The sequence below is a fragment of the Parambassis ranga genome, chromosome 17 (assembly GCF_900634625.1).
Source record: "Parambassis ranga chromosome 17, fParRan2.1, whole genome shotgun sequence".
NCBI lineage: Eukaryota > Metazoa > Chordata > Actinopteri > Ambassidae > Parambassis > Parambassis ranga.
The window spans coordinates 11,581,945-11,595,018 of record NC_041037.1 but is presented as its reverse complement, the minus strand read 5'-3'; the positions used below and the strand labels follow the sequence as shown (position 1 = coordinate 11,595,018).

General features: G+C 42.9%; 1 protein-coding gene across 1 annotated transcript; it reads left to right on the top strand.

Annotated features, from left to right (window-relative positions):
- The first annotated feature begins 1,878 nt into the window (after positions 1 to 1,878).
- LOC114450066 (leucine-rich repeat-containing protein 52-like) lies at positions 1,879 to 8,261 on the top strand. Its single transcript, XM_028427973.1, has 2 exons — positions 1,879 to 2,527; positions 7,101 to 8,261. Exons 1-2 carry the CDS (start codon positions 1,879 to 1,881, stop codon positions 7,427 to 7,429), a joined length of 978 nt encoding a protein of 325 aa, XP_028283774.1. The 3' UTR covers positions 7,430 to 8,261.
- The last annotated feature ends 4,813 nt before the right edge of the window (positions 8,262 to 13,074 follow it).

Here is a 13,074-nt window from a genome sequence, read left to right as displayed (position 1 = left end):
AATTGCTATATGTATTTAGTTTATATAGTGTTTAATAATGTTCAGGTATTTCTTTGTAAATAACCTAGCTAGTCATCCTCAACTGTTGCCATACAGCTGTGAGTTATTCTATAGTTTTACCGTCTGTTTTCGTTAGGTGCTGTGCTTAAATACCCGTCTGTGTCTCCTCATGAAGATGCATTATGTCTAATTTGGATTATTTACATTGTTAATTATTAAGATGCTCATTATGGTCTTATACAACAAAGGTCAAAGAGCTCTGTGAGGAAACCCGAGAGGACGTCCTAGCCAGCAGTCAAACACCTGAGAGCCTCCACTTCTTCCTCTACTGCTCCAGCACCTGATTTGGTAACAAAGGAAGGTACAAGTTGTTTATTTCCTTCAGATATATATATATTCATATGTGTGTTTGCACATTATTTATCTAAATAAATAAAATAGCTGCTTATATAATCATCAGAATCAACAACATATCTTTGACTTTAGGGCGTTTCCAAAGATTTCAGTAGCCCTTGGGCCCCAATGGTCCCTTCTTGCTTAGGGCCCCTATAGTGTCTAGCAATGGCTCTGGTTAACAGCCCACATGGACCAAACAGTGCATCAGGGAAAAAATTGCATTACCAAATATTTGTCACTAGATGTCCTCCTAAAGTCACTAAATATTCTTGATACACAACAGCTGTGTGCATTAGTTCAGTCCACATGGATTTCAAAGTGTGAAACGGCAATAGGCCTCCTGCACTGACACAGCCACACAGGGTAAAAGCAGTGCAAAAGGGTTAAACTTCATGCATCTGACAGGCAGTGGGAGTGTGTGTGTGCAGCAGGTTGCTGACTGTCAGATCGGGGTAGTTTCTCTCGCGGACTGACAGCAGCACATCTGTCCTCTTCCTCCTCCTCCTCCATCATGCTGAGTCTGATTCAGCACTTCAACACCTACACAGAGAACCAAGAATAGACTCAGGACTCTCATACTGGGACTGGAGAGAGGAGAAAAACAAACTGATGCCTGAGACCACCCTGTCCCATCTCATCTCATCCCATCATCTGATGGCCGTGCTGCATATACTGTTGGCTGTGACACATGTGCCACATGTTTGCTGTAGATAGGCTGATTGGAATCTCCTCTTTCAACACATTGTCATTGCCCCACATAGCCTGCTGAGATCACATATAGTGTGTTTCCCAGGTGTCAGGTGCACCTGCTCTTTCCATGTCTACACATGTGAGGCAGGCTGATAAAGTGTGCGCAAACCAACAGATAAGCAGCTTCTGCACAAACACACCTGAGACTGAATCACTGTGCTGAAACATTATAGGTCACCTCTGGGTGTCAACTGTGGGTTATACTTTGCTGGCTTCAATATTTAATGTTGGTCTTGTATTACCTCCGCTGCCCAGACCTTCTACTCTCGCTCCAGCTCACTACAAACCGTGAGATCACTCCGCAGCTCACCCCCACCCCCCTACCCGCCGCGCACTTCAGCGCGCCCCCCTCATTTGGATTCAGTTTCGGAAAGCGAGAGGAGGCAAACGTGTAGTGGAAACACTGACCGAGATCATCGCGAGCAGAGGCATGAGCGGTCGTTACAATGTGCAAATAACTGTCATCAAAATAAACTCGATAAATCACTGACATCTGAAACAGCATGGAGGCATCTGGCTGTCAACTTCAACACGGCGGATGCGCGCTGGATCCAGAACCAACAGACAGGATGGACTGAGACATTACGCGCAAGAGGTTGCCACGGGCAAGCGCTGGGTTTGACCTCTGTGGAAATCCTTTCTGAGGCGAAAACTCGGTAAGCATGAATCAATGAAGAATGTGACTGCGTCTGACTCTGTCCAAACGGGGTTGATGAAGCCCTCGGCGGTGTCATGCGTCTTGCCCCGCAGCCAAGCGCGCAACCCTTGCGGCTCATAGTTCTGCTCCTCCTCACCACAGGGGTCATCGCATCCCCGGTGCTCTCCGCTGGCTGCCCGGACAGGTGCGTGTGTGATGACCAGCTGGTGGTTCAGTGCGCTGGGAAGCATCTGACCACATTCCCAGTCAACCTGCCACTAGCCACGCGGCAGCTCATCATCTCCAACAACCGCATCGTGGAGCTGCCGCCTCTCGCGCTCAACTACCTCTCCGACCTGGTGTACCTGGACTGCAGCAACAACTCTCTGACGGAGATATCAGAGTCCACGTTTGGGAATCTACGCAAGCTGGCCTACCTGGACCTCTCCTTCAACACCTTGACCCGGATCGAGGACAGGACGTTCGGCCCACTGTTGAGCCTAGTAATGCTGAGGATGACGGACAACCCGGGACTCTCCGAAATTCACCCGGATGCTTTTGCAGAGAACGCGGCCCTTCAGGTTCTTGATGTGAGCCGGAACAACCTGACGGCCCTTAACATCACCTCCCTGATCGCGCTGCCCGCCCTGCGCTCGGTGGGGCTCAGCGGGAACCCGTGGAGCTGCGAGTGCGACAACGAGGACCTCTGCCTTTGGGTCCACCTGGAGGGCTTCAAGTTCCAAGGTCTTGTCAGATTTATTCTGTTTTATTCTAATGACACATGACAGAAACAACTAAAAGATAGGTTGTGGGCCCACAGAGCCATGATAGAATAATGCCTGGTTATGTAAATGTTTGGCTTTTGAGAGGCTCCTCTCTACATAAATGCTTTGTATCTGTAGATCTAAAAAAAAAATACAACACAATCCAGTGTTTAGAACTTCTACTGTTTGTTTGTTGATAAATTATACTTTATATATAAGATACCAGCAAAATACATAGCCATATTAACCTGGCACTAGATCCTGGTGAACTTTGCCAACCACCTACTGCACCCCATTCCTATCACTCTTGTTTTTTTTTAAGATATAGTCTGATTAAACACTTCTATTTTATATTTTGAAGTAATAAAGGTCTTCTGATTCGGACACAGTGGCCGTCTTTAAGTGAGCAATTGCCATTTGACCACTGAAGGTCTTCTGAAATGTAACTTTTCAGTTTTTTCAAGGCCTGTCAACCCTATAATAAATTTATCTCAAAAAAGTAAAAGAAGAGTCGACAATTTGAAAGTGTTTCCTGACAAAAGTGGCAGTAAAGGTCTCTCTTATACGCCGCTTCAAGGAAGGAATGACTGCACGTCTTTTAAGCACATGCAGAGGGGCCTAGTCTAAACTCCCTGTCACTCAACTGTGTACACACAGCATATAATAATTAATGACAGTGCATATATATATATATAAAAACATTTGTCGTTGAGGGAACACCATATATAGCCCCGCGTGTGACACCACCTCTCAGCTATGTGCTGTTTAGTGATGTCTGCTGAAGTTCTCAGCTTTCATTGGGATGAGTCGCAGGTGACAGCAGTGAAGCATGACAGCATTGAAACTATCAAATAACAAAAGAGGGTGAAAGAAGATCGCAGAGGCAGGCAGCCACTCTTCATTAATTCAGCCCTGCTGTCTGCACTTTTAGAGGAAAACAACTCTTTTATCTCAAAATCAATTTCTATTCTATTCAGCAAGGGGATACTGCGCTGCAGGGGTGATTAATGGATCATAGATGCCCCATCATATATCGATCCTTTTTGTGTTATTACTGTCAATCTGATAGATGTGTCTGATATTATACAATCGGTCTAACTTTGAATTATTTTGCACATGCATCAGTGTGGATGTGTCACTATGCAAAAGGGCAGCAGGCTATTTATAGTGTGTCTTACCCAAGCAAAGAAGCTACTCATAATTCTAACACCGTAGTTATAATACAACTAAAAAGGCATCCCCTGCTTCTCCCACTCACCCACCCATCTATCCATCCATCCATCCACCCACCCACCCACACACACTATAGTTCACCATGGCCTCTGTGAAGCTTAGTCCAAAGCAAGTCCTGTAAGAGCTGTCCTATTTTCCTGCCGCTCATCGCCTTTTGTCTAGCTTAATTTGGAGTAGAGCCTCTTCCAGTGACAGCTGCCAGCAGGGGAGAAGGCGGACACATAGATCCACACATTCTCTACCCCTATACACACAGTCTGTCCATCTTTATCAAGGAGACAACAGCGCAGACAGAACCTCTCTCAAGCTGTCATGTCACACATGCATAAACACGTACTGGTTCAGATGCACAAACAACGATAAAACACACTTTTGGTGCTTGAGGGGGGGTGAACAGCAGAATAACATTTCGGAAGACGTCTGTTTCTTTGCTGCGAGGTCTGTCTCCAAAGTCTTGTTATCTCTCTGTCTGGGTCTCACCTGGTTCATGCAACACAGCTCCCCTGTCTTCTCTGTTTAGAGAACGCATCAATAGCAACGCAAAAGAGAGACAGAGTGGGGGGGTTGAGGAGGGTGGGGGAGACTAAAGCTTCAGGAAGGAACCAACAGATTCTCCTCTGTCTCGCCTTCCTGGCTAGATTAGCACTCTCTCTCAGCTGTTATATAAGAAGAACGTCTAGAAATAGAGCAGAGTGTGGATGGGGGAAGGAGAGAGGGAAAGCCCTCTCTTTTGATGCCAGTCCCTTTGGGGGGGATGTGTGGGGAGGGTGAAGCCAGAAGGGTTTCCTTCCTCGCTGTCAAACACACACAGACACATGCACACACACATCAGCAAGCCTCTGCAAGGACAGAGATACAAGCCTGAAAAGTTGAGTCTTATGGAGGGAGACTGTGCGTGTCTGTTCGAAGGGGTGTGTGTGTGTGTGTGTTTTAGTCGAAGTCTAACAGCACATTGTGTGAACAGCAGCAGCCGCCTTTGAGAGGATCAGAGTAGACTTTGAATTTTCTGTGCTAGATGGAGCTTAGAGAAGCATGAGCGTCCTCGTGTTCTTCAGCTGGATGCTCGTTTTCAGATCTTTGAGCCGCAGAGGAGCTTCTCTGAGGATACAAACGCGGATTAAAGCTCCGAATGAATAAAATATTAGGAAAACATCCATTTCAGTCATCCTGTGAAATTGAATCGTCAGGCAGTTTGATTGAAAGCTACTGGATGATCCCCTCGCCCTCTGTCAAATCACACATCCCACCAATATGAATCAGTTTTTACACATTAGCAGTCTGCCAATAGAGAATGCATGCAAATTATGGAGTGAGCAGAGAAGTTAAAAGCTAAAAGCTACGTCCTTCAGAGACCAGGGAAGACTTCTGTCTATCATTTGGCAAACACAAATAGGACAGTGTAGTGAGTGTGCAGGTCTTGAAACTTGGAGCCAAATTAACAGTCTCACCAACTCACTCCTTTTTTTTGTAGATGTAGACAATACTGCTTCTACATAGCAACCAACAAAATGGAGATGTTTATTGCAGATAGAAGTTTCTCTTGCCTGAATATGAACTTCAAAGTTCCACATGAACAAATCATTTGTGTAAAGAGCTGCAAATGGCTGAAATCGTCTAGTCCCCCTCCCTGCAGCATCTGGCTGTTGCACTAGCCTGCATGTTGACAATCTGATGCCAAAACTCCCATACGGCTAGGCGTCTGGGAGACGGATGGATCAATATTTTAAATCACTCTTAGAATAACTTTTAAATAACAATTTATTTTGGTAAAATGAATTGAAGTGAAAGTATGGTACAGGATTGGTGCTAGAAACAACCGCCTGCTATCCTCCTGCTATATGCACTGAGCAAGTGTGGTACTGCCTAATTATCCTTGATTTGTTTGTCGACATGTAGCATAGACCGTATGCACATTTCACAGCAAAACAATGGCAGTAAATTGAGTGTGTATTTCAAGGCTGTTAGTGCAGTAACAGGGTTATAGAAAACTGTTCCCTGTGCAGAAACTTTCAAGTCTTTTCATCTCTCCCAGTGGGAATTCCCCCTCGCAGAAAACCTTTGAAAAAACAGAAGCCAATTAAAAACAGTGGCCGCATGGAGACGGCAACGCTGTTGCACAGTTTGTGCTCACACGTACAAAAGACTCAGCCTGCCTTCAGGATAAGTCTCCAAAAAAATACCTTTCCTGTCAGCTGCTGCGCAGTTCTACATGTGGAATATTTAATTTTTGAATGAAAGGCCCTTGAAATAACTGTAGATCCAGGCTGCAGGTTCCTGGAAGAGAAGGAACTCAACATTTAGGATTTGGTGGATTTTTAGCTAGTTGTAGTCATATCAAATGCCTGATGATGGGAAACCTTATTATCTGTGGTTTCAGGCAGACACAAAGGCTCGAGTCACTCTCTAATCCTGTGTGGGGAAATGGAGTTTGAATAATTCATACATGATTTTTTTTTTTTGGCCAACTTAATACTGCATCAACTGTAGAACACGGCAGGCTCCTAAAGCCTCGCAGTTTTCAGATAAAGAAGGCACCATTGTTATGCTAGTGCAGTTTTCTGCATTTTAGCTGTATATTATCTTCAGCTCACTATGCTTCCATGAGATGTTGTTGTGCAAAGTGAAATGCTGGGATTATGTGGAGTTATTTAAAGGGCTGCCTGTAAGACACAATATTTACCTCATCGAGTAACTTGCATCTTAACTAAGCATTTAATACACCAACTGATCATTTAAATCATATGCTAATGTGATGTTAATGGTTTATATATGTATTTAAATGTCTTGAAAATATCTAATTTACTTGTCCTTTCCAAAGTAGTGTTTTAAGTGGTTGTTCTGGTCTTCTGCTGGTCCTGAGTCTGCTTTTCTAATAAACAGGAGCTCATCCATCCATCTAAAATATTAGACTCAGTTTTCACACAGCACATGTCCAACAGTCTGATGCTACAACTGTATTGTTGACATAAACATATACATTCATCTAAAGCAGCTTTGATTCAAAAATGCATTTTGTTTTTGCTTTGGGAAGTTGTACCTGCTGCTGTCAAAGAAAAAATATAGTATTCAAGTCACTGCATGGTGACAAGAGCCAAGGCCCTGCACATTAAGACAAGATGACAACCTGACATTTGAATGACGCTGTCAGGACAGCTGGCCTGTTTATGGTGTGCTATTACATCCGCTGCCTAGAGTTTAGAAAGCAAGATGTTATATTATTAGGAAAGTGCTTTTAAAAAATATATATATATATATATATATATATATATATAACTTTCTGATATCAATTCTCATAAGTCCCTGCTGTGTTTGTGTGACAGATGAGGGCCAGACGGTGTGTGGCTCACCCGCTGACATGCAGGGCCGACGTCTGGGTGAGGTGGGCATCCAGCTACGGACGTTATGTCACCAGACTCTGGGCTCCTGGGACTACCTTTTCTTTGTTGTCATTGGCTTTGTCATCTTTGCCGCTGGGACCGTGTCGGCCTGGGTGATGGGCGTCATCATGGTGCTCTACGAGCGCTACATCAAGAAGAAAGACGAGCAGCTGGATGTGGACGAGGAGGAGGAAAGCAAAGAGACTGGTCGCACGTCCAGGTCCAGGAGTGACCATGACAACGGGAATTTAAAAACCTCTCATACTGTTTAGAAGACTTAATCCCACCCCTGCCCGCCATGGATTCCCACAGTGCCTCCTGTCAACTTCCACAACTGTCAGTGAAGTCTAATGAAACTGTCACTCGGAGTCTGTTCAACAGGTTCGACTCTGAAAGAGACTCAACGGGGATGAGGAATGTCTCATATGTAGTGGGCTTCCAGGTGGTGTAAGACATGCTGTAGTCACCAGAGTAGGGATCATCAGTGCTTGGGTAACACATAGACCACATATGCAAATGTATCATTTTGTATGGTTATTTCTGTGTAGTGTTTGAGTGAGAGATTAGTGAGGCAGCCATGATTTCAACATGCAGGTTCAACATGTTTTCCCTGTGCTCATTCATAAAATCATTACAAAAAAAGATCAGTTAAGACATTTGTTTCCATGGTAACACTGAGTGATCTATGGAGGGGTATGATTTGAGGCTTTCTGTCATTACTGTGGATTTATTCAGTTTTACTTTAAATATATATCCCTGGGTGGTTTGGTCAGACATTTTATCTTTTTCTGTTGATGACCTGAATTGATAAATCAAAATTATTAAGAGTTTGTATTACTGCTGAATTTACATTTTTATTTAATTCCTAAATGAATCTTTTTGAAAATAGTCCCCAACATGTAAATCATTTATAAAATAAGCTGCCAGTTTTGTATTCGGTGGTTCGATACTTTTGTGTCACTTATAAAAAAAAATATATAGAGATATGTTTTGTATTATTGCTTAATTATGCTAAAGCCCAGTAGAAAAGACTGTTATTATTAAAACATCTTGCCAAATTTTGAGCTAAATTAAACAAAAGTGAGGGTTAGGGTTGCAAATAATTTGCCAACTATTTAATTGGATCGGACAATCGTGTTTTTTGACCCATCTTTGTACATTGTTTGTACATTCATAATTCCCTCTTATAGACCTCCATGATGGCACCTAGCAGAGAGAAGCTTGACAGCCTCTACAACAAAAAATAAAAGATGTTTTTTGTTCTCATTTTAACATTTCTGCAATCCATTCCCGTCCCAGTGATGATGTTGCTGTGTGTGTGAAGATTTCTGCACTTGTGCGTGTGTCAGTCTAGGCACTGGTGTGCACCTCCCCTCAGTTATCACCCCAGAAACAAAATGCAGAGAAGATATTTGTGCTGAGCTTCTACATTTGTGAAGCTGAGGTCTGTGTTGGCAGTGGGCCCTGCTGGATGCCAAGTGAACAGGACGGTGTGATCATTGATTTCTACTTCATCCACTCTCTGTTGGGTTTGAATGCGGTGCCCTGTCTGTGTCTGCATACACCAGAAAGCCTTAGGATGTATGGTGACAAATTTAGTTTCATTGCCTTAACATACAAAAGGTATCATTATTTTTTTTATTGGTTTGTGCTGAGGGAATTTCTGAGTTCTGATAATTTCAGAACACACATGCTTTATTTAGGGCTTTATGTTGGACCTTCTCTGTTGAGCGACCATGACATTGACTGTTATGACTGAGCAGAAAATCTTTGTTGGAAATCAATGATAGGCTGCCGTCTATGTGTACTGTATCTTTAGTATTCTGTGTCTTGGGATTTTTTTTGATTAGAAAACAAATCTGAATATTTGAGACACCAGAGAGGGGCAACACATGTTCTTAAAGGGTTAAATCTGCTTGTTTTTTCTTGTATTATCCTCTGCAGATTCAGCTGAAAGCCTTTGGAGTCAAATATAGATGTATGCCAGCTAAGGTGGTCGACTGAATAACATTTAGCTGCTTTGGTTTCAGCGTCCTTAGCATTGTCCACGCCTGCTCACATCACACTTTCATGGCTTAATGGATCGGACTTGAATAGAACAGGACCATTGTTAATAACACCTGTGCTTTATGCGTCTGCCTACAGCTTTACATAGCAACAGTTGCGCAGTGCATACCAGGCTTTGAGCTGAAAGGTAGTAGTAGTAATACTAAATACTGAGAAGTTGGATTATTACCATCACCATAAGTATTTGTTTGTGTACTCTCTGACTTATCTATAGGGAGGTCTGCAACACTACTGAGGAAAAACCTTTCTTCACACTTCTCCTGGTGTGTGTTGGGGTTTATCCAAAATGAAACCTATATCTAATAAACATATTGTCAGTGCAGCATTTGGATGGATGGTTGAGTGACAGTGGTATTTTCTGCTTTGACCAGTTTTTACAGCGGACATAGTAATTTGAAAAGCATGTGTGTAATTAATGAAAAATGTCTGTTGTGATGTTTAGTAAAATTGTGCTGATAGTTGCAAAAAGAAAGTGAGGTTTTGGTTTGGACCACCAATCTCTGCTTGCACCCCCTTTCTTATATAATGGATCGATCCTGACTCATAGCATTGTGTATATCTATGCATGTCCAAATGTGTCATGACATAAGCAACTGGGTGCCAAATGTGTCAACCTCAGATAGTAACCCATGCACCTTAGAGTTGCCTGCCTGAGCAGCTTACTGAGATGTTGCACATTTTGACCATTGGTTGCTCTCATGGATTAGGGTGTATTATTTGCATGGGTGTACTAAATGCATTCCAAATATGCATGTCTATTTAAGTCTGTGTGGTCATCAACTTACAATATATGCATATGCTAGCATAGCCCGTGAAGCTATATTACGTTCTGCATTAGCAGCACTGATAGGGCCATGGGACGCTACAGGCAAGGGTGAGGGTGCAGACTGGAAATAGGATAGCTGGGTGCTCTAATTCATGTCAGCACAGTGACACACATGGAACAACAAGGAATACCATAGTCTCGCTTTTTTTATTAATACAATAATAAAGGTGTGCATTGCTGCTATTCACTCGCTCGCACAAAGCCAGGTTTGGTCATTCGTTTTATTATGGGCAGTGTATTGTCCAGCAGGTGATGATATGTTGGATTTATATATTAAATTTAAAAACTGGATTTCAGCATTCTGCCCTTCACACCCCCACACTTCACACTCACCTCTTTTTTAGGCGCGTGTATATACACAGAGAGACAAATGCATCAGTTCTGCCTCCAACACGAATCACCTCTGGGGTGGATCATACCGAGTAAAAGCTTAGAGGGACTCTCACTAATGCTCCAATGCTAACCAGACCGGCATCAACTCACAGCTTGAAACTGTAACTATGATAATTGGCATTCCTAAAATGATTCCACTGATCAAACAAGCTAACACTAGCTAAAACTTCGACTTCTCTGAATATAATGAATGAATATTATGGGTGCACTGCATGGGTGAACTGACCTCTGCTCTTAAAATAGAAAAAGTAGTCTAAAGGTAACTAATTAAACGGTGCATGGTGTGTTGCTATGTGACAGGCATTTCACTTCCAAATGCTGGAGCTAGGCTGGCTGTTCCCTCCTGGTTAAGATCCACTTTGCAGCTTCATGTTTAAAATATGAGTGGTAACAATCCTCTCATCTAACTCACGAGAAATAAAATGAAATGTGGAGATAAAGCTTTGAGATGATAGATAGCAGCACTAAATGGAATGTTGTTGCAGCGCTTGAGAATGGATGCTTGTTTTCATCTCCATATCCCATCATTCACCAGCCTGAGCTGAGGCAGTGGTCACTGGCCGGGATGTGCTCGGGGACAGAGATGCACTCAGCTGGGTCTGGTCAAAGCACAGCTGTGCCTGCGAGCCAGTTCAGTGAATAGACAAAGAAATGCACACAGCCATTGGATTTAGAAGCTCCTGCAGCCATGTTTCCTGCCTGTGGTTGTTTCAGTCATACTGTAATTTTGCACCATTGTGTGCATCCACTGAGCTGAAGGCGAACGGATAACTGTAAAATGCCCGCAGATGGGAGATGTGACATCAAGTAAGAGCGGCTCTAACCGACCGTAATAGCCCTCTGACACATCTACTTACAAACATGCTCACTCACACACACACACACACACAGAACGAAAATCCTTTAGTCATGGAGCAGTGGAGCGACTTAGTCGATGGGTATATTCTAGTGACTGGTGCTTAGAAACTGGATGCGTGTGTTTCAACTATTTCATGAAAATTTCATCATTAATTAAAGCCACGAATGATGAGAGCACCAAATTACTGTCGGCCGACTCCAACCACCCACTCAGCTGCACTAAGCTGGAACATAACTATAAGCTCTATAGTACAAATCTGATACTGAAAAAGTCAATTAAATCTCTAATTAGAACATACAAACAGCATTGAATGAGCGCTCCTCAGTGATCCATCAGTCTGACCACACACTGAAGAACTGTCTGCTTTTAATTTCAGGCCAAATGTGACTTTTCCTCCAGTTTCCTCCAGTTTTGTTTTCCTCACTTTATCAAGTCACATTGCATTATCATCAGAGATGATTCGGATTCTTTGTGTTCTGTCTGTGAGCTTTTTTATTTGACATGATATTGACAAAGTCTACTCAGACCGCCTCTGGGAAAGTGTTTATTGATTGATGGTAAAGAGTAAAGGCCCTGCCTTCACTTGGCAGAGAGGAGCATGGTCCCACTGCTGTTTCATATCTGCACACAGGCTCAAGGGCCTGCCAACTCTGTATCCTTCCCCAGCAATAAAAGGTCATTGGAGAGGAGATGGTGTGTCCTTTTGTGCGTCACAGTTCTGCCTGGAGAAGTGTTGCTTTTTTTTGTCTTGTTGTTCACCCTCTCTTTCTGCTTTTTGCTCTTTGAACATTCTTACATTCTGCACTACTGAGGCAGACACACATTCACAGCTGGAGATGTGTTGTGTTGTGGGTTATATTAGTGTACTCTGGGTACCCAGGCCAGTCCACAGTTGTGTTAATCCAGTGGAGCGGGCTGCACAAGTGTGATAACGACGCTCGCTCACACTAAGCCCCAACTCAAAGGAGCACAATGATATTTCAGACTGAGACAGGGGATCTGCAAATTGGTCTGTGGTATTTTTGCACAAACAATTGTGGCACATGAAAGTGGCTCTATTCCTTTAATCTCCGGCATGTCTCTCCTTATCCCTGCCTTGTTTTATTTGTCTTTTATAAAGATATTTTTATTCATAAGTGCTATTTTTGCACCTATCATTTTCCCTACAATCATGTCTATTTGTGGCTTTTTACACACCTATTCTTCTCTTCTGTTCTAGTTTGACATTTTGTAAAATTTGTTTATGCACTTTCTTGCCAAGATTGAGATTACATGTAGTCTGATATCTACATAAAGCTGCCATCAGCAACAGGTTAGCTAAACAACTAGGTAAAACAATGCTAAAGTGGAAAAATTTGCTGTTCCCAAAACGGTCACAAGAGGGTGGGTTCCGAAAGTGAGTCATTCCCACAGAAGTCTGTGTTAAAATGCATCACTGAACTGTGGAAATCAACATGTTTACATGTTTATAACTTACCTTTTGTAATTGTAGGAATGTTTAATGCTTGGCAAGTGGGTGCTGTCACAGCTGTCAGGCTAAATATCTCCTCAACTCCACACACACTCCATCTTAACCAGGGTTAATCAAATTCATTCAGACCCTACCAAAATGGTGTTTATTCATGGCAGTCTGATATATACCCATAAATACACACACACAGTTCCAGGCCAGATGTTCCAGCATGATGTTATTTTCCTGAAGGTGATTGCTTTAAATGGTGCATTCACTGGTAAAAATGAAGGATCTCGTGCCCAAATTTCCATAGCTTGAG

Bases quoted from the DNA above. Each gene is read 5' to 3' on its own strand.
- LOC114450066 (XM_028427973.1), top strand. From the start codon at position 1,879: ATGCGTCTTGCCCCGCAGCCAAGCGCGCAACCCTTGCGGCTCATAGTT. The intron at 2,528-7,100 runs GTCTTGTCAGAT...TTTGTGTGACAG, and splicing joins GGAGGGCTTCAAGTTCCAAG to ATGAGGGCCAGACGGTGTGT.